Raw genomic sequence first — 21918 nt, forward strand, 5'->3', positions numbered from 1 at the left:
ACACATACACGCTTAATGAACTCGTTTTACAATACCAACACTACTGCGAACATCACTCGTTTTCATACATTATATACACAAAACACATTGAAAGTACACCGTCTGACTGGTTAAAGCTCACTTGGTGACAACATGTGTATATTCCAGGGGCGTTCCTGATACCATATATGGTATGCCTTGTCCTGATTGGCTTGCCTCTGTTCTTTCTGGAGCTTTCTATTGGCCAGTTTTCTGGAAGTGGGGCTATGCATGTGTGGAGCATATGTCCACTCTTTAAAGGTGAAATTACCCTGTATATAACAAGGAATAATGACTTACTTTAAAAATAAGTTCATTTATATGTAATGAAAAAAAAGAACGGGGATACCATACATCCCTGTCTTGTTCCAATGCAGCAGTTAAAGAAATGTAAGACCGTTTTTAGTTTTTACACAAGATGATAATTTTTCATACATATTCCGTAGTACACGTAACACATTTCCATGAATTCCGCAGGTAACTAAGCGGTACCAAACGCTTTCGAGAAATCTATGAAGAAACAATAGAACCGACCTCCTCTCTTTGAAAGATATTTTCGTATAATTCCTTGGAGTGTAAACATGTTGTCTGTAGTCGCATAGCCTGTACGGAATCCAGCTTGTTTGTCATGTAGAGTGTTGGTAACTCCAGCCGACTTATATATTCATGATGAATTTATCTGAAACCTAAATGTGAATAAACGCTACCATCAATCCAGCTGCTACAATAATTATTCTGTTTGCAACATAGGTATTAGCTGTGAGACATCGTTCCTCGCCTGAGATCAACTGACAATGACGCTCCACGTTGAGGGGAAGAGATTTGAGTGTGCGATGAACGATGACCCGGAGATTAACGGTGAAGACCCAAATAAGTACGACGGAAGGATCAGATGGTCGCGACAAATGGACAGCATTCTGTCTTTGGTTGGATACTGTGTAGGCCTCGGCAATCTTTGGCGATTCCCCTACTTCTGTAACAGAAATGGTGGAGGTAAGAACAGTTACAGACAGTACTAGCGAACGAATTTGGCGATTCTACCCATGAGAGTGTGACAGCGCTTAGACCATTACCACTTTGATGCTACCCACGAGGCGGTCATTTGGCGACAAGCCAAGAATCATAGAAGGGCAAACCTGGGATATGGCTTGGCTCGTGGGGTCATGACACACCTTTGTCATATTAGTGTTGTTTTGCTTATTTAAATCAGTTGTATAGGTAGTTATTGTGCCCCAGCAGTGTTCGCTGGATATTTGTTACACACGGGGGTAAATAACTCTTTGCTATTTTACAAACACAACTCAATAATATTTTGAAACCGCTTCCGTGATCTGGTGGATAGAGCGTATGCGTGAAGATAGGAGCGTATACAGGAGTGTCAGAGGTTCGGTCTCTTGCCGCATTATTGCAAAAAAGCATATGTTAAAATATGGCACTTGTTGTTACCTTGTCTGGCGTTCATCATTCTCAAGTTTACCCAGAAAACAAAGGTTACTGGAGATGTAACTATAAAGACCACGAATCCGTAGGGTCAGCTGTTATGCATTACAACTCTTATAAGAATATAACGATTACGGATGTAAAACCTTGACCAGTAAATACTGTGGACACTGACATTGGCATGGGTGATAAAGCGTTATAAATTTGTGTTCAGGTTTTACGAAATATTCAATTGCTAACCAAGTACTTCTTAGTATTTTCCTTAGCTGTATGTGTCAATTGTCTAAGGGGTGGATAGCGATGCCTCACACATAACAGGGAGTGCAGACTGCATTATTGCGGGTTCTAAAGCAAAAGTGCTCGGACATTTCTGATAATGATATCTGAAATTATCAAACAGATGTACATCCGATAACCATTAATTTCACTTGTGAAATACAATCTATTAATAGTAACACATGTGCTGGAAATAGAATTACTCCACATACATAGATCTACAGTGGAAAACATCGACTGATCTTACGAGTAGCGTAGTATACTGAACGGGAAAAGAAAAGAAACGCAATTCCGGTTTTTTTCTGTCAGGTTTTTAAATAGAAGACATAAATATGAACGCTTACTTTTATGAGATTTCATTTTTTCGAAACTTTCATTTATTTTGCTGTTCAATTTGTTGTTCGATTTTTCGTCCTCCACAGTTGTCTACTTAAAAGCACATGGGACCAATGCCACAACTGCTGCATTTACAATAGTCAATATAGTGTGTTATCTTTTATACATTTTAACAAACCAGACAGTACATTTGCTGTATTCCCAGACAAAGGCACGACTGGTGGTCATGTATAGAATATATGTCGTGCCTACCATCCACGTCCCTGAAGGATGTATTAGTCTGCATGTCAGAGGTACATGTAGTAGTGAGTTAAATATGTATGTGGTGGCACCAGACCGTATATCATGTAAGATGTAGTGGCACGGTTTGGTGCTGAATGTAAGGTCATTGTTGATACGTTGATCAACACGTCACAAGCCAGCCGCTTTTGCTTCATTACAGACAATTTGAGTCGTTAATTAATTATATGTAGTGCCATGCAGGGTGGTCTGTGGGAGTCGGTCCAGGAAAGTGAAATTTTAATATTCTATATGTGCTAGTTGTGCTAGAAGAGCCGCGCAAGCGAATTGCTATGAAAACATCGGATTACCGTACTTCAGATTAGCGCGCGACCCCAATACTCGATCTCTGAGCCTCTTAACTGAGATGAAGTTTACACATCTACACAATAGCAAAGGTTGAGTTTACAACACATAGTTATAAAGGTACAGTACATGGAGAAAACATACACAAATATATATCTTAATGAATTAGTTCATATGCATGGTATAAATATGTACATAATTTTCTTAGAGGTGTTTTGTTATTAGTAGTTAATAGGGATTTCAACTTGTGATAATTAGGTTTTTGACAATATTCAGATGGTAAATATTTTGATCTAAGAGCATTATAGACATTACAAAAAAAAAAAAGTGGTACTCATCTTCTACTCCTAAATTACACAATGGACAGTTGCGTTCCGTTACATAAATATTTTGCCATCTACCTTCATCATACTTTAATCTTAGCAATCCACATCTAAATTTAATCAATATCGTGAACTGTTATTAAATATACACGTCCATACACGAAAGCGACACCTAAATTGAGGAGGTTTGGTCCAGATTTTGCTTTCCCGGGCCATAACCGGTCTATGAGGACCTTTGAAAAAACGCGCACCTGCTAACTAAAATCATAGGTGTTTTAAACAACGTAAGCATTAATTAAGAACACTTCTGTTCTATTTATACACTTCGTGGAATGTAGTTTTTCACTGTCTCATTGACTTAATCACTCATCACTTACTCAGTGAAACTCACTATTTATCACGAATGCATACTCTGAATTAGGGCTTTCATACGGATCCACTTGGAATTTCATGTAAATAATACATAGCATGTCATCAACCAGGTCAGCAAGTATGGCCGACCCACCCATTTAGTCGCTGGATCCCCACAAGTCCACCCTACAGTGATAGTGTCTGGGTGCATCAACAGCCTGATTGCAATATGCCCTTCGATTCTGACTAGCACAATGCCCTTTCACTTATTGTCTAATAGTTTTGGCAGAAAACAAACCTTATTCAAAGATTATTGCATCCACGTCGTGTAATTGCCTCACATAGGGCCTAGGAACATAATCCACAACTGCCACATGTACAGCTAGAATGTTATAAGCACCTCCGAATTTACGTACAAATATCTATTCAAAATCTGGGTTAGAATTAGTCTTCAGCAACCAACGTAAAAGGCGACTAAACGGGATCAGGTGGTCAGGCTCGCTAACTTGGTTGACACATCATCGTATCCCAGTTGCGCAGATATATGCTCAGGCCGTTGGTCAATGGAGCGTAGTATACTGAACAGCAAAAGAAACGCAACTCCGCTTTTTGTCAATTTTTTAAATAGAAGACATAAACATGAACGCTTACTTTTATGAGATTTCATTTTTTCGAAACTTGCATTTCTTTTGCTGTTCAGTATATTACTGCTATGCGGCGTCATCCAAAATAGTTCTGCTCATGCTGTTGATCACTGGATTGTCTGACCAGACTCGATTATTTACAGACAGTACATGCTTCCCTTTTGTAACGAAAACCTGGTGATCCATTTTCGGTGATCCATTCATATAATTTTCCCTTTGCATCAAACGGAATATGTATTTCTGTGGAAAGGACTAGTTATCCATTTGCACTGTTCTGCATTATACACATACACGCTTAACGAACTCGTTTGACAATACCAACACTACTGGGAACATCACTCGTCTTCATACATTATATACACAAAACACATTGAAAGTACATAGTCTGACTGGTTAAAGCTCACTTGGTGACAACAACTTTAATCATATGTGTATATTCCAGGGGCGTTCCTGATACCATATATGGTATGCCTTGTCCTGATTGGCTTGCCTCTGTTCTTTCTGGAGCTTTCTATTGGCCAGTTTTCTGGAAGTGGGGCTATGCATGTGTGGAGCATATGTCCACTCTTTAAAGGTGAAGTTACCCTGTATATAACAAGAATTCATAACTTACTTCAAAAATAATAATTGCAGATGAAAGTAGCATTATTCAATATGGTAAACATGATGCTATTGTAACCAAGAAATGTAAACATGATGCTATTGTAACCAAGCAACGCAAACATGATGCTATTGTAACCAAGCAATGTCAAACATGATGTTATTGTAACCAAGCAATGTAAACATGATGCTATTGTAACCAAGCAATGTCAAACGATTGTTGCGTCAGTAATGAACTTCCACATTTTCATAGAACTTCAGATCCGTGAAGATCCGGGTTAAAATTGATCCTCAGTAACCCATGCCTGCAGTAAGAGGCGACTAACGCAGGCTTGGTTGACATGTCATCGTATCCCAAGTCTGTTGATCATACTCCTGCTATTGATCACTGGATTGTCTGGTCCAGCCTCGATTATTTACAGACCACCGCCATATAGCTGGAATAGTGCTAAGTGCAACGTAAAACTATTCACTCAAACAACTTCAGGTTTTCATATAAAATATGAAAAGTAAAACAATATTTTACAACCCCAGGCCTTGGCTACGTGATGAGCATTGCCTCCTTCATCTGCTCCTTCTACTTCAACCTGATCATTGCCTGGGTCCTGTACTACCTGGTCATGTCCTTCTACCCTGTCCTGCCCTGGACCACCTGCTCCAACTGGTGGAACACACCCGCATGTACCACCTGGGACGCCGTCAACAAAACAAGAGACAATCTGACATTGTCTGACAACATTAGCGTATCTAGCTACGTCAACAAAACACGTCTCAACGTCTCAACATCAGCAGCGGAAGAATTTTGGCAGTAAGAATTTTTTAACTTACTGCTGGATTGAAGAAATGTGCAGTGATACAATAATATCAACAAGGTGAATACTGATCAAGGTGTCGAAGAGCTACAAGCGGCATATAATTTTAGTCGTTAACTCTAATGACAAAGTTAACAGTTTATAGTGCTATACCTCTAACTTTCATTTCAAACCAAGCGCTTCAGGACAAGGTTTCAATGAGGTATCTATACAAGAGGCATCTAATCTTCAGTGGGCAACGTCCATTTGCAATACGCAATAGATTTGTTGCCATTCCACCTTGACGACCAGGCGCGTTGCAAGCCAATTTTTTCGTGTAAGCCTGATAGGTTGCAAAACTCTATATTTAGATAGTATTTTAATGATTGCCCAATCTTTTAGCAACAATCATGTGTAAGTGTAAGCCCGGCTTTTTTATAATGGTAGCTACGCCCCTGACGACTGAGGCGGTTTTTTGATACAAATGGCTACGAGTGTATCGTAGAATACAGCATTCCTCGGTGTCTTTGTCGTTTTATAAATACATTTAATACGACGTATTTACCTGAACAACTAGCACACATTATCACCCTGTTATATATCATGACACTATTTCTTCAGGTACAATACACTGCGGGTTTCGGCGGGTCTACACGACATGGGAGGGATACAATGGCACATGGCACTCGCCCTCTTTGTCGCATGGGTCATTATCTTTCTCTGTCTGATCAAAGGTGTCAAATCTGTTGGCAAGGTGAGTGAAATCGTTCACGGGGTCGATCGGTGATATGACATGGATGTTGTGTTTCAGCCTAAATTGTTTTGGTGTCTGCTTCCGTGTTGTTCAACGCTGCACTAACAGCTATAAAAGTATGTACCAATAATTCTGTGATCGAAATTGTGAGCAACGATCTTCATCGTAGGGGTACGATTATACACAATCAACCCACCCACCCGCCTGGCCACCCGATCCAGTTTATCAGAATCTTACGGTAAACTATGGAATCCGAGAAGGGACACTGTCGCGTTGTCGCATTGTCGCTCTCTCAAAAAACAAGTAAAATGAGGCAAATATTATTCAAAACGCGACACGCGACACGCGACCTTTCGCCCATTTGTCGCATTGTCGCGATGTTGTGTGTCGCGTTTTGAATAATATTTTTCTATTCCTCCAAAGGGCGACACGCGACATAGCAACAATTTTCAAGGTCAAAATTTGTCGCGTTGTCGCATTGTCGCCCTATCTAAGATGTGTAGAAAGAAGCCTAAAATGTGACTAAAACGCGACTCGCGACAATGCGACGTATTCAATATGTCCCATTGTCGCCCTTTTCGATTACCGGTGCGCATGCGTAGAAAGTCAATTAGTCTACGCAAACGCAGGAAAAGTTATACTCTATTTCACACTTCAGTGGTCTTTTGTTACCTCCAATGGTTTTTTACAATGAAGTAGTACGCGTAATGATAATGGGGGCTGCTTTTCTTGAATTTAATGCAAATCTTTCATTGTTGCTTTGAAAATTATTGTATATATTGTAAATATATTTGGCCAATCAAGTGTGTTTTAGCAGCAAGACAAATCATTAGCGCAACTATTCATTGTAATGACGGCACACGGTGGCCCTGTCATTCAAGGCGGGGCAATTTGCTGTGCAGGGTTGTGTCTCTTAGTCACACCAGAAAACTATGATCATAGGTTCTAATCCCAGCACCATACACACTCATCACTTTGGACATTTCACCCATATCAAGCTCACAGGTTGTGAAAAAACTGAAATATTGTTGAAATTCAGGCAACATCAGCAGAAACATCAAGTGATGTCCACGAATGGGTCACTATGTTGCACAGTTTGGCTCCTGATAGAGTTTCTTGGTACAGTCCTGTCCGACGCTGATGAATTTGTCCGACATCTGCCTCTGTTCAGCGAGCAGTGGATGGATACCAGGTAGAATGAGATGGTAATATCACTTAACCATCCAGCACCTCAAAGACAGTTTAGGTCCGCTTTGAACCTGATATTCTTCTTGGGAAAACATCATACAAATGGACTGTTATCATTATGATATTAGAAACGATAATAATTGTGAAATTCTCTGCTTTTAAAGATAGAGAATATGTCAGTAAAATAGCCAAGGAAAAACTTAGTGGTAACAGAGAGGTTCGGGTATCCCCCGACTTCACCCAGGCCGTAAGGAACACACGGAGACAACTGGGGACGTTTCTGCAAACATACAGAGAAAAGGGGGAAGATTGTTATATATCTTATGACAAACTCGTGGTTAATAACACGGTCTACACATATGACTGGGATAAGGACTCATTGCGTGAGGTAGGAAGACGGCGGATCCCCAGCGAGCCGTGCTTCACCCACCCTCTAGGGCACGGGACCGGTCTGGCACGCGACGAGAGTCGCCGAGCCAGTATAGCAGACGACGAGACTGTTTGGACAACTCACAGCATAGTTAGCGAGGTGGCCGAGGCCGGGCATCAGCAGCCCGTACGAAGCTAAGTACACATTTCATTATAGATGGAAAACTCAATAAGACAATATCAACAATTAATGGCAATGATAACGATAACAACGGTGAAAAAAGTAATTATAATACATTTCTATGTTGGAACGTAAATGGCCTTAATTCTAAATTAAGTCAATTGGCTAACCTCACAGGGTTATGTCAACAATTTAATGTCATCGCTTTCGTGGAGACGTGGGCAAAGAACCCAGTAGATTTTGCTACTCTGTTTCCAGGATATATCTCCTACCAGTGTGTGCGAGAACGCATCCACTCTGTCGGACGATTCAGTGGCGGTATCGCTGTGTATGTGAGACAGTCCATCGCATCAAGATTCACCCGTATACACGGCGAGTGGTCAGACTGTATATTTTTTCAGAAGCGACATTATGAACGACCTCGCCAATAAACCCACGATATTTGGGTTCGTATATGTGACTGATACACAGAACTCCGTTGATGTAGGACTTTCAGGAATCGGACTCCTTGAGAGTAGACTATATACTTTAACCCGAGAACATCCCGATGCATCGCTTGTTTTATTTGGAGATTTTAATGCCCGTATAGGCGACAAACAGTGTTATATAGAACATGACTCCACTGAGTATTTACCAATTGAAGATATAGACTATGAGAGTGATCCATTTAACATTCCTAGATCATCCAAAGATAAAATAGTCAATTCAGAGGGATTAAAACTCCTTGATATATGCCGCAATTTTAACATACATGTTTTAAATGGTAGAAACGGGAACGATAAAAATGGAGAATTTACATTCATTGGACACCAAGGAAACAGTGTTGTGGATTATTGTTTGGTTTCCTCATGTTTATATAGATATTTCGAGAACTTTGATATTCTAGCGCAATCCGAATCGGACCACTTGCCTGTAATAGTAGATATGAAAACATCACATGACATGACACGTGACAGCAATCACTCCGAGCATGCGCGTGCAGAGGTACACAACATTGAGACAGAGCTGTGGGACGCTAGCCGTAAGGGTGAGTTTATTCAATACATTTCAGATAATATTAATGAATTCAGCATAATATTTCATGATGTATTACATGACAGTGTTGAAGGTGCTATTACATCGCTGAATGACTTTATCCGTAGAGCCATGCATGCACCCAGGGAACAAACACACCGACCCACGAGAACACGTGCACACTCACGCTCACGCGCTCGCCCACAGCACACACGTGTACAGCCCAGGTGGTTCGACCGTGAATGCGAACAGGCTAAAAGACATAAGTATGTTTTACTAAATAGATTCAGAAAATCAAATAACTCACTGCATTGTAAACATTATCTAAGGGCAAAGAAGGATTTTAAAACACTTTGTGATAGAAAGAAATCAGATTATGAAAAAAGCATTTTAAACGAAATTGTTGATGCTGCAAAGAAACAAGACTGTCGACATTTCTGGAAATCTATAAAGAAATATTGTTTTTGTAGGGAAAATATATCTGAAAATATATCAGTTGACGAATGGTTTAACTATTTCAAAAAAATCTGCTCGCTGGAGATACGAACAACATTGATAATTCCTTTGGGGAACATGTTCTTAGCTATATAAGTAATCACAACTTTAATGACTGTGAGGATTGTATTACTTCTGATGAATACCTTGGTAATCGTATAACTGATAACGAGATATTGTGTGCAGTAAAAAGTCTGAAATGTGGAAAATCACCCGGGGTAGATGGTATTCAAGTTGAAGTTTTTAAAGAATGTATTTCTTTATTGCTTCCTTTTATGAATAGTCTATTTAATCGAGTTCTAGACAGCGGCGTTTTTCCAGATTCCTGGAATGTAGGATTAATTGTACCTCTGCATAAGTCGGGTGAAAGGGGTGATCCAAACAATTATAGAGGTATTGCATTATTGAATACACTAAACAAAATATTTACCACTATATTAGATAATCGCATTAAGGCTTGGATTTCCACTCGTGAACTTTTATCTGAGTGCCAAGCGGGATTTCGAGAAGAGTATTCAACTACGGACCATATATTTACTCTCAACAGTATTATCCATAAATATCTGCGGAAGAAAGGGGGGAAGTTTTATTGTCTTTTCGTAGATTTTAAGAAAGCGTTTGATTCCGTTAATAGGTCAAAACTGTTATATGTACTACTACAGTCAGGTATACATGGCAAACTCCAACGTCTTTTACGTAATATGTACACCAATGTGAGAGCATCTGTTAGAACCAGTAAATTTCAAATGAGTGATATATTTGATACATATGCCGGAGTGAGGCAAGGTTGCATTCTATCACCTGTACTTTTCCTGTTATATGTTGAAGAACTTGTTAAGGAAATGTTATTAAATGATACGAGAGGTGTATTTATTAACGAACATATCAGAGATCTTGCAATAATGCTATTTGCAGATGATGTCGTGATTCTTGCCGATTCTGTTGTCCAGTTACAATGCAAGATAGATACTCTAAATGAATATTGTTTGAAATGGGGTCTTCAGATAAATATTAGTAAAACTAAAGTAATGCCGTTTTAAAAATGGGGGTAAAATCTCTAAAAGTGAAAATTGGTTCCTTAATGGCCAAAAATTGGAGGTGGTGTCATATTACAAATATTTAGGTATAATATTTTCGTGTAGAAATATATTCTCCAGAGCCTGTGAAACATTATCTATGCAAGCTGAACGAGCCCTACATGTCATAAAGAAATTCATATGCAAATATAAAGAATTACCGATCCATGCATCATTTAAACTGTTTGATGGAAAAATTCAACCAATTTTGTTGTACGGCTCAGAAATATGGGGCATTAACATAAACAAGAATATTGAAAAGGTACATTCAAAGTTCTGTAAGTTCTTGTTGCGTGTTGGCTACAGAACTGCGAACAAGGTTATTTTAGCTGAATGTGGACGTTTTCCACTGTTTATTAACGCCCGATGTCGGGTTATTTCATATTGGCTAAGATTGATGAGACAACCAATTTCACGATATTCAAGATGTAGTTATGAAATGCTTAAAACACTAGATGATACCGGAGATATTAATTGGGTTTCATTCGTTAGAACTATTCTTTTTAGTCATGGCTTTGGAAATGTATGGATCGCCCAAAATGTAAGTAATACACAATATTTCATCAAATTATTCAAGCAGAGATGCAAAGACATTTATCAACAGGACTGGTATAATGAAATAACGTCATCAACCTGTGTCAACTTTTATTCAGAATATAAATATTGTATTAATACAGAAATTTACCTTTCAAAGATTAAATCACCACAACTTAAGCGTACGCTTACTAAATTTAGATGTAACGCTTACAACTTCAAAGTCCAAGCGGCGCGATTTGCCAAAACTTCAAATGCAATAGATATCCAATGTCCATTCTGCAATTTATCACAAGAAGATGAGTACCATGTATTACTTGTATGCCCGAAATATTTAGAAATAAGAGAAACATATTTGCCTTATTTTTTTCTATAACCAACCGTCGAGACATAAATTCTGTATGCTACTTCGCACAGAAAACATTGACTTGTTGTTTAAGCTAGCCCTTGTGTTGTACCACATACTTATGTTGAGAGAAAAAATGTAAATTGTGAATGGGTGTTTATGGATTTATTGATGTTCCTATAACTCGCGTATTTACAGGTTGCGCATAAATGCACTGCTATTATTGTACACATGTACTATTGGCCTCAGGGCCACATATACAAATAAATATGTCTGTCTGATATGGGTGAAATGTTCAAAGTGATGAATGTGTATGGTGCTGGGGTTCGAACCTATGATCATAGTTATCTAGTGTGACTAGCAAATTGCCTCGCCTTGAATGACAGGGCCACCATTCATTACAATGAATAGTAGCGCCAATAATTTGTCTGGCTGCTGAAACACGCTTGAGTGGCTAAACACATTTACAATATATAAAATAATAAAGCAACAATGAAAGATTTCCATTAAGTTCAAGAAAGCAGCCCCCATTGCCATTACGAGCACTACTTCATTGTAAAAACATTGGAGGTAACAAAACACCAGTAAAGTCTGAAATACAGTATAACATTTTCTGCGCATGCGTAGACTAATTAACTTTCTACGCATGCGCAACGGTAATAGAAAAGGGCGACAACGCGACATATATTTTGTCGCATTGTCGCGTTTTGCGTTTTAGTCATATGTTATAATACATGCTATATTCAATATTTTAACAAAGCGCAACACGCGACAATGCGACAACGCGACATTTCATCAAAATGTCGCGTTGTTACATTGTCGCGTGTCGCGTTTTAGTAAATTTTTAGGCTGTTTTTACACATCTTACATAGGGCGACAACGCGACATATTTTGACGTTGAAAATTGTTGCTATGACGCGTGTCGCCCTTTGGAGGAATAATATTTTTTTTTTATTCAAAACGCGACACGCGACATCGCGACAATGCGACAAATGGGCAAAATGTCGCGTTGTCGCGTTTTGGTTAATTTTGCCTAATTTTGCTTGTTTTTGAGAGGGCTACAACGCGACAATGTCCCTTCCAGGATTCCATAGTAAACAGTCGGGCGCAAGGCACCTAATCTAACTAAGTTCCAGGAGTGAGTGAGTGAGTGAGTTCGGTTTGACGCCTCTTTTAGCAATATTCAAGCAATATCACGGCAGGGAACACCAGGAATGGGCTTTACACATTGTGCCCATGTGGGGCATCGAACCCGGGTCTTCGGCGTGACGAGGGAACGCTTTAACCACTAGGCTACCCCACCGCCCAAGTTCCAAGAGGGTTGATGACATGGTTGATAGAAAACAGAAACAGGTACACTACATAATATGTCAATTCAGCATGACCAGATAAAAGACAACAAGCAGGAAAGCTGCTTATGTCAGCTTATGTCAGAGTGCTTATGGTGGCCCAAATCAATGGCCACGTTGCTCCTGCTCCAGGTGGTGTATGTGACGGCCCCACTGCCCTACATACTCATCACAGTCATCCTCATCCGCGCCGTGATGCTGCCAGGAGCTACCCAAGGCATCATCTACTACGTCAGTCCAGACTTCAGTCGACTGGCTGACTTGCAGGTAAATGAGGCGACAGATTGTGTCCTATTCATGACGGCTGTACGCTTTCCACCATATAACAGGTATTTATGAACTATCATCATCTGGGGATGACAGCAGCTGTTCGTGCTTGTGAAAGATAAATTCTAATTCGGCGCATTTCCTCAGCATGGCTGATCATATATCAGTGTCGGTTTTGGTGTTTATCATCAGGAGAAGAACCTGATTATGCGATATGCACAAGCTATATTGAATAAATACAATTGACTACTGCTTAACGTTTAAACAGTATTCCAGTACGACTGCATGGCGATTCAATGTAGGTGGTGAGGTAAAATGGGGTTTAACGTGGCACTTAAGAATATTTTGCTCATATGACGACGTGCATGCGTGTGTATGTGCGGCTGCTTCTACTAGCCCAGACTTAGGCTGGTTTTATAGTAGCTCACTGAGATACCATGCCGCAGTTGAGCATGGATACCCCACTCAGACACATTATACTGACTCCGAGCCGACCAGTCCTTGTTGTACCCATTAATGCCGAGCACAAGGCAGGGACCAACAAGTTCCATATTTTAATTTCTTTTGGTATGACGCGGCTGAGGAACAAACCCGCGACCTTCCGCTCTCCGGGCTGACGCTCTAACCACTACACCACGAAGGCGGCCGTTCAATGTAGGAACAACGCCCGCTCAAAGACGTGCTGGGCTTAGTTGTTTACTAATTTGCTGATACGTCTAGGTATATAATCGTGGCGAACCATGCTTCGATCCCGTAACTACAGGTTTTTGGCGTCCTCAAGGGACGCTACTCCATAAACGACAAATGTATAATAGTGTGTGAGGCAGCCGCTTACACCATCAAACATCACTTATCTCAGAATCCAGATTCAAGGGTCAGTAACTTTGATCACTGTGGTGGTTGCAGGTGTGGATGGAGGCGATGCTGCAGATGTTTTACTCTCTCGGCGTTACCTGGGGCGGCCTTCACACCATAGCCAGCTACAACAGGTTCTCCAACAACTGCTATAGGTACATGTGCCAAATTCAAACAATACACCTGTCTTTTTAGAACTACTGCCACTATTGACTGTACCATCTACGACACCTTGCCATCTGATACGAACCCTTTTTGAGGTATCATTTCCAAGTGAGAACTGATAACATTTGAATTGTAGGACCTGGGTATATCTAAATTGTAATAATCATGTTTGATACCCCCTTTTGACCCATTGGGTACGGTGGGCAGAGGCGGATCCAGGATTTTGGAGAAGGGGGTACACGCGTAAATCATGAATTCTAAAAGGTTCATGTGTGTGTGTGTGTGTGTGTGTGTGTGTGTGTGTGTGTGTGTGTGTGTGTGTGTGTGTGTGTGTGTGTGTGTGTGTGCGTGCGTGTGCGTGCGTGTGCGTGTGCGTGTGCGTGTGCGTGTGCGTGTGCGTGCGCGTGGTAGGTAGGTAGGTAGGTAGGTAGGTAGGTAGGTAGGTAGGTAGGTAGGTAGGTAGGTAGGTAGGTAGGTAGGTAGGTAGGTAGGTAGGTAGGTAGTAGAAGGTTAAACGAGGCATGAATGTATCCGTCCTGGAGCATGTTTCGTAGACACTGTAGGCAACATGTCCATCAACACGTGTTGTAGCTGTGGAACCCCGTGCCTTTATCGTTTGATGCTCTTTACCTACAAGCTAAGTGAAAGTCGAATCACTGTGTGTATAGACTGCAGACGCAGTTACCATTTAACTCCATGTAGTACTTTTATCAAGGTATAAAAGTATACAGTATTTGCCGAGGTGACCAAAACGAGCGATAAGTCAGGCAAAAATAGTCACAGCTGGTTTCATGAGCAGAAGGTGGTAGGAAAGTAACTCCTTCAATCCCATGTCATGGCTTTGTACCAATTCTTCTGTTCATGATTGAATTTCATAGAACTGTATTGACAAACTTTATAGATTCCAACTTCTTTTATTTCGTGAGTACGAGGTTAAGAAACCCATTTTCTGTATCTAAACATACTGCTTGACAACGGAACAATAATCTGTATCGAAACGTCGCACTCACGAAATAAAAGAAGTTTGTCAATATATGTCACTCAAAGACGCCATTCTGAGAATTTCGTCCAAGGGCTATGATGTGTTCATAGTGGTGTACTCTATTATCGAACTCTTTTTTACAGCCAGATGAACGCTCGTAGCTGTTACAATACGTACAAGTAGGAAAAACAGAAATGATTGCATATTCATGATGCCCTGATTAGGACTATTACCTGTGCAGTATATGATTGTAATACAGTATATAATTGTGTCATTCATGCTCTTGACTTATATGTACATGACAAACTATTACTCGCAGACGATACTGACATGAGTGTCTTCAACATGTCATGTTTTAATACTGGTATATCAGACAGCGGAGTACCACTGGTTATACAATTCAAGAACGATAAGCAAGTGGTTAATTTTCAAGCTGAGTATGGATTTCTTGAGTCGAATCTTAGTCTTTTCAATAATAAGAGGGCAACAATCTTCCTTCCACGCTTTGTATTGTTCTAGTTTCTTGCATTTTACAATAACTTGACAGTGTGTCGCGCTTGTGCGCATGAGAGAGTGCGAGTGATTGACTGCAAGAACAACGAAACAATACGATAAATAATGCAATGTACATAAAATAGCAGGAAATTAAGATTGAAAATACTTGTCTTGAAATTAGCTTAGCGTATATAAACTGACACTTCCATAATATGAGATAGTGACCGTTTCATAATCTCTATGTTGTGTCATTCTTCTTAAGTGAGCACCCCTTCTAGGGCTACAATGGTTAGAGTTACTTCCCTTTGGTTTTAGAAAATACAAAAACACAAACTTGGATTTTTCTGATCTTAAGATATAACACTGAGTTATTCAACTTGTAGGGATGCTGTCATGATCACGTTCCTCAGCGAGGGCACGAGTTTCTACGCAGGCTTCGCCATTTTCTCCGTTCTTGGATTCATGGCGGAGAGCAAAGGGGTTCACATATCAGAGGTCATCAAAGCAGGTTAGGAGGCGTGATAACACAAAAACGGAAAACGAGTTGAAACAATTAATCGTAGTTCAGTTTGTTAGCTTTTAGTTACATTCTCTTCCATGTGTAGAGACAGCAAAGATACCGGTGTTTGAATATAATGTGTGCGATTAAATGATTTGTGTTTTTCAGCAAACTTCCAGCTGTATCATAACGAACCTATTACCGACAAACATTTCAATTATACATGTAGTTATTTCAAATTCACTATTACAGACCCCCAAAATCAGGCAAAATTTCAGGACATGTCTGATTGCTAGTTTGTTAGTCCCAATACTAATACAAAATATACTGGCTAAAGCACAAACGAATTGTGCACTGCAGGGCCTGGACTTGGTTTTGTGGCTTACCCAGAAGCTCTTGCGCTACTTCCGGTACCACAATTGTGGGCAGTTATCTTCTTCATCATGCTGGTGACGGTGGGAGTAGACTCTCAGGTAAGGCGACCCCAACCCCCAACCCCTCACCCCACCCCTCTATATGACAATATACGACGTGGCGTCGACTACACACAATGAGAAGGAGAAACATATACATTCCATTTTCACTCTGTATTACTTGATCAAATTCAATACTCGACCAACGTAAAAATCTAGTCTTTATATTGTCTTTGAGTCAATAAAAGGACAGAGACAGGAGAAAGTACGTAAATTTGCAGTTTGTCTGTATGGCTAATAGCATGGTTTGATAATGGTTTTGTTTGGACGAGTGTTCAAGGATATTCCCGTGTAACAGGAGTTGTAACATTTCTATGTTTGTTCTAGTTTGGAACGACCGAGACAACAGTAACTGCAATTGTAGATACATTTCCGAACAAGCTTCATCAAAGGCGAGGTCTGGTGACCGCTTGTTTGTGTGGATTCAGCTACATCTCTGGACTTGTTTTAGTCACACGGGTAAGGCGTGAAAAACAAGGACGACCAAACAATGCCTGATTTGTGTAGAATTCATTCCTGAAATTTCATTTTTCATGGAATTTCAAAGTACAAACACAAACTATATTTTGATGAATGTACAGGCGGAAGGCTTTTACACAACGTTTGAGCTGCACAGTAATTTGAGAATGTATTTTATGAACGCTTTACTAGCTGTCATGGTTATGGACATAGGGTTGGGTTTAGTTTCGGGCACTAGCGTTTTATATTTAGTTTAATTTTGTATTTTAGTTATTGATCCTGACTAGGTCAAATTTAACATTAATAGGGTATTTGTTCTAAGACCATTGTTGAAAAATGCCGTGTCTGCAGATATTTCTGGTTTATGACTGAGCAATATTCCTGTATGGCAATGGTCTGGACCAAACAAGAAAGACACATACAATCTTGACCAGCGAACCAAAACACGAGATACAACTAGAAACCTTCAGATCAACTATTTGTTTATAATTCACGCCACACTTACCAATATTGCAGCTAAATGGCGGCACGTCTGTAAATAATCGAGTACGAACAAAACAATGAAGTGATCAACAGCATGACCATCGATCTACGCAAATGATACATGATATCATGTGTCATCCAAATCAGCGAGCCTGACCACCCGATCCCTCTTACAACAAGCATTGGTTGCTGAAGACCAATTCTAACCCGGATCTTCACGTGAGACAAGCGTGGGTTGCTGAAGACCAATTGGGGATCTTCACGTGAGACAACCATGGGTTGCTGAAGACCTAATTCTAACCCGAAGTAACCGAGCCTCTTCACGTATGGCTGTTCACATTGTTCACATCCTGTGCCCAGTATAGGTTGCTGGGGCCCTTTGACAACCCTGAATCGTGTATTCTGTTACAGGGCGGTATCTACGTGTTCGTGCTGATCGACTGGTATGTGGCGACCTTCAGTCTTCTAGTGGTGGGGATCATGGAGTGTGTCATCATCGGATGGATATACGGTAACACACAGAGTAGACACGCTTGTGTGAACTAGTGTTGTCAGACATGCTTCGTCGATCTGAATGTTTTATCTTTTTTCTTGTATTTATCAATGCTGATTCAATAACAAAAGAAATGTTTGACAAGAGACATTAAAACTGACCGCCACTGTGACCGCCAACAATTTATTTCTAAAATGTTTTTCAACGGAATCTGTGAACGTCTCTGCATTAGTCGTAATTAAAATTAACATAATTTTCTGGTTCATCGATCACTTGATTGTCTGGTTTGTCGCATGGCAAAACTACTGCAGTGCGGCGTCAGGCCAACAATACTGTAGTTGCTATAGGGCAACACCTGGTGTCATCTGTTGTCCATTCATATACTTCCAGATAGTTTCCCCTTTAAACCCAAGACTGGTTATTCTTTTGACTGACGATTTATATATACGACACCAAGTCGTCTTCTCATGCAATCCGTGTCATCGGTTCCCGATTGCGCAGATCGATGCTCATGCTGTTGATCACTGGATTGTCTGGTCCAGACTCAATTTTTTACAGACCGCCGCCATATAGCTGGAGTATTGCTGAGTGCGGCGTAAAACTAAACTCACTCTCATGCAATCCGAGATGTTATCTGTTGCACACCATAAGTGCTGCCTTGATGTCAGTGGTGCTCTGTCCGCTTGTCAGGCGCGGCCCGGTTCAGTGGTGACATTCAGATGATGCTTGGACGGAGACCCCCAGTGTTCATGAAGATGATGTGGTGTTTTGTATCTCCAATCCTAATGGCTGTAAGTAAATACATGCTACATGTAGATTAACTGGTTATGTATTTTACATTATTACACATGTGTTCTGAATATCTCTATGAGATAATTTTGGTTATTTGACCTTTCTGTTGCCAGCTCTGTATTTTAAATTAACATTATAACTCCATTCAAGCAGTTTTTGACCAAAAATGTCAACCAACCAAAACATTAGGTTTGTGCATAATTATAATTCAATTTCGGTGTCCTGGGGATTGGTATTATTTTTTAATTGAACATGTTTAATTGTATATTTTCATCTATAAAGCAGTCGTGACAGAGTTATCTCCATTTTGATTTTTTTACATCCCACATCGTCTGCTTGATATTCAGTTCTTTGAATACACTGTTTTCCCATCCTGTGTGTAATGAATAGATCACTAAACTCGTTGATGTTGAATATGGAAAATGTTCCATTCGTTTTGTAATCTAAAATCTATCATTCGAATTGGCAACATAAATCCTACGTATGAAAGGGGTTAACGGTGAATATAATTAGGTAGGTACTACTTTCAGTGTTGACAAACGTGGTTCCGCCCTTGTCTGTCTGTGATCGAGTCAGAATTAGCCGCCTTTTGCCATTATCAAAATAATAGTCCAAGATATGTATGGAATTCTCCATTTCTATCTATATGATTTTCTGGTTTTGAGAAATAGATGACCCCTCTCTGGTATCTATGTAATTGTACTTTGCGTAAGTATCAAGCACTCACTAGCTATGATCAAATCACTAACTGCTGATGATTATTATTTCCAGATGTGTTTCGTCCTGACTCTTGTACAGTACGAGGCTCCAACATACGGGGACTATGAGTACCCGACCTATGGCGTAGCCATTGGGTTATTCATTGGTCTGGTATCCATGGTACCGGTGCCAATCTGTATGATAAAGGAGTTGGTAAAGGCAAAAGGATCATTTGTTGAGGTAAGATATCTGTTTCTTTTGATGATATTCATATTTCCTATAACAGGCTGTATGCGGCTCTGAGTAATGTCTGTTGAGCTAAGCTGTTCCCCAGATTAGTGTGACAGGGTTCATCCACTTTACTCCCGAGAACTTCTGCGATTCGGGCCTGTGCCGCCCTGAAACATAGCCTTTGTGGGGTGTCGTTGTCGAAGTATCTTTTTCGAATTGTTCAGCAGTGAATATGTACTTTGTCGGATTGTCAATGAGATTAATAGAGTTTTAGCGCCATACCTGCAGCGTTGGTGTTATTCCTCTCAGCGAGGTGTGGCATAATGATACGTTTGATTCTATTATCTGGCTTGGAAATTGGTTCTTTGTCTTCTCCTTAAGTGTGAATCATGAGAAAACATATCAGCAGAGGGAGTAAGTTTTAGTTTTACGCCACTTTAAAAAAATATTCAAGCAATATCACGGCGGGGGACACCAGAAATGGGCTGCTCATTTTGTACCCAGTTAGGGAATCGAACCCGAGTCTTCGGCATGACGAGCGAACGCTTTAACCACCAGGCTACCCCACCGCTCACATATCAGATGAAATAAGTATGCAAAACTGTTTCTTTTTCTGAAAAAAATAGACTTGTCACAGTGGATATACATTCACAACCTTAACACGACTTAGTCTGTTATGACGGGATATGGAGTAAGTTTTTGTTTCTGGAGCGACTATTTACTTGAGATTTTGCAACGCCGAACAACAGTGTATTTAATTCCATTCATTCATTCCGATGGATATTGTGTTCTTACATCAAATCATTAAATTGACAATTACGCATATGTGTTGTATTTGCTAGAGAGTGGGCACCTGTTTGAGACCTGACTCCACGTGGGGACCAATCTCGAGGAAACACCGTGCTGAATACTCCAAACCTGTTGAAGGGTCGGACTGGAAGAACTCCTTCAGGATATATAAATGGTAGCGGGCACCCATGCTGCTGAGCACACCAAGCAGTAGAGGAATAGGAAAAGCTAGCCTTTTAGGATATATGGAATGGAAGCGTGGGATACAAAGTACTGTGGAAACAAAGAATTTGTAGTTAGGAAAATGATTGGTTTTAATATATGTGGATGTGGAATAGTGAAAGTGAACTTCATGATCATAAACCTAATACTGCTGAAACACATGTATGCACATGTTGAGTCACAACTGTACAATTGACTCTGCTTTTAGCAGAAATTTGTTAAGAATGTGGAAAAGGCTTTCTCGCTTCTATGTATTTGTATGTTGAACCTCGATATCAAATCTTTATATAGGCTCCAGATCTTTTTGAAATAGATCATGTTTTAGAAGACTTGTATTCATCTACAAAAATGGGTCCTATAGCGGCTATCATCACTTTGTCCTTTTAGCCTGTGTGTTAAAGCTTCATTTAAACCTCTCATATATGAGATTCTTATGTGTTTTAATGACCCCTGCTTTTTCATCAAGTAAAAACCCATTGGTAGCCTTGACACGGTAGGTGTACTTCTTGTAGGTGGGACCGCCATTTATTCTAACTCCAACTATAAAACACCTTGCTTAAGATAAAAACAAAGTCTTTCTTGACATATCGCGATTCGGCAATATTCAAAGTAAAACATCGATGTATCGTGGCCCATTTGAAGTATCGTATCGGTATGTATGACAATATAAAACTTTGTATGCATATCAATGAATCGTCACACCAGTAGTATTCATGCTTAACTCTTGCATGGTGTATTCTTAAGTACGACGTTAAACCCCACGTCACCTCACCTCTTGTAGGGGGGAGACTCGTCAACTACAAAAGAGGGTAGGTTAGTGCAATAAGGCATGGGTACACTTCATAGCTATTTTGTTTAGATGTTTGCCAATACGATAAATAATAATCGATACAGATTCTTGTACAACTAATGCTTGACAACGGTACAAGAATCTGAATCAAACGCCCCACTTGCGAAATAAACTAAATTGCTCTCCATAACATTTGTTATTATTGTTCTTCTAAAATGCCACTCAAAGGGAAAAAGGAGAATTAATGTGACAAATATTGATCTCATCTTCAGTGGACTACAAGAAACAATTCTCCCGCGATACATATTTAAAACAAGCTTGAAGAGTTTTTACTCGCTATTCTCACTTGGCAAACTCCCGGTTGTCAGTTGTCTTTTTCCCCATCGGATGTTAGTGTCTATGGTCACTTTCAGTGCACAATGACAAGTCACACGAGTGCTGAAGAAGTTTATTGTGGTTTTGCCAAAACGGATACAAAACTAAACAAAAGCAAATAATCAGATCAAACTGCAGGAGGCACTTTCACCATATTTCTTCTGAGAGAATATTTGTCC

At 40.0% G+C, this 21918-nt stretch overlaps 1 protein-coding gene across 1 annotated transcript; it reads left to right on the forward strand.

Moving 5' to 3' along the window:
- Window positions 1-770: 770 nt before the first annotated feature.
- LOC124292257 (sodium- and chloride-dependent glycine transporter 2-like) lies at window positions 771-21551 on the forward strand. The gene is made up of 13 exons (XM_046729322.1): window positions 771-1011; window positions 4416-4547; window positions 5108-5381; window positions 5986-6118; window positions 12803-12937; window positions 13844-13947; window positions 15818-15942; window positions 16294-16406; window positions 16734-16865; window positions 17760-17859; window positions 18532-18632; window positions 19405-19572; window positions 20406-21551. The coding sequence occupies exons 1-13, from the start codon at window positions 813-815 to the stop codon at window positions 20529-20531; spliced, it is 1842 nt and encodes a 613-aa protein (XP_046585278.1). The 5' UTR covers window positions 771-812; the 3' UTR covers window positions 20532-21551.
- The last annotated feature ends 367 nt before the right edge of the window (window positions 21552-21918 follow it).

This window comes from Haliotis rubra, unplaced genomic scaffold, assembly GCF_003918875.1.
Source record: "Haliotis rubra isolate DU_JTF1 unplaced genomic scaffold, ASM391887v1 Scf51, whole genome shotgun sequence".
Lineage (NCBI taxonomy): Eukaryota > Metazoa > Mollusca > Gastropoda > Lepetellida > Haliotidae > Haliotis > Haliotis rubra.

Bases quoted from the DNA above. Each gene is read 5' to 3' on its own strand.
- LOC124292257 (XM_046729322.1), top strand. From the start codon at position 813: ATGACGCTCCACGTTGAGGGGAAGAGATTTGAGTGTGCGATGAACGAT. The intron at 6,119-12,802 runs GTGAGTGAAATC...CTCCTGCTCCAG, and splicing joins GTGTCAAATCTGTTGGCAAG to GTGGTGTATGTGACGGCCCC. The intron at 18,633-19,404 runs GTAAGTAAATAC...TATTATTTCCAG, and splicing joins TATCTCCAATCCTAATGGCT to ATGTGTTTCGTCCTGACTCT.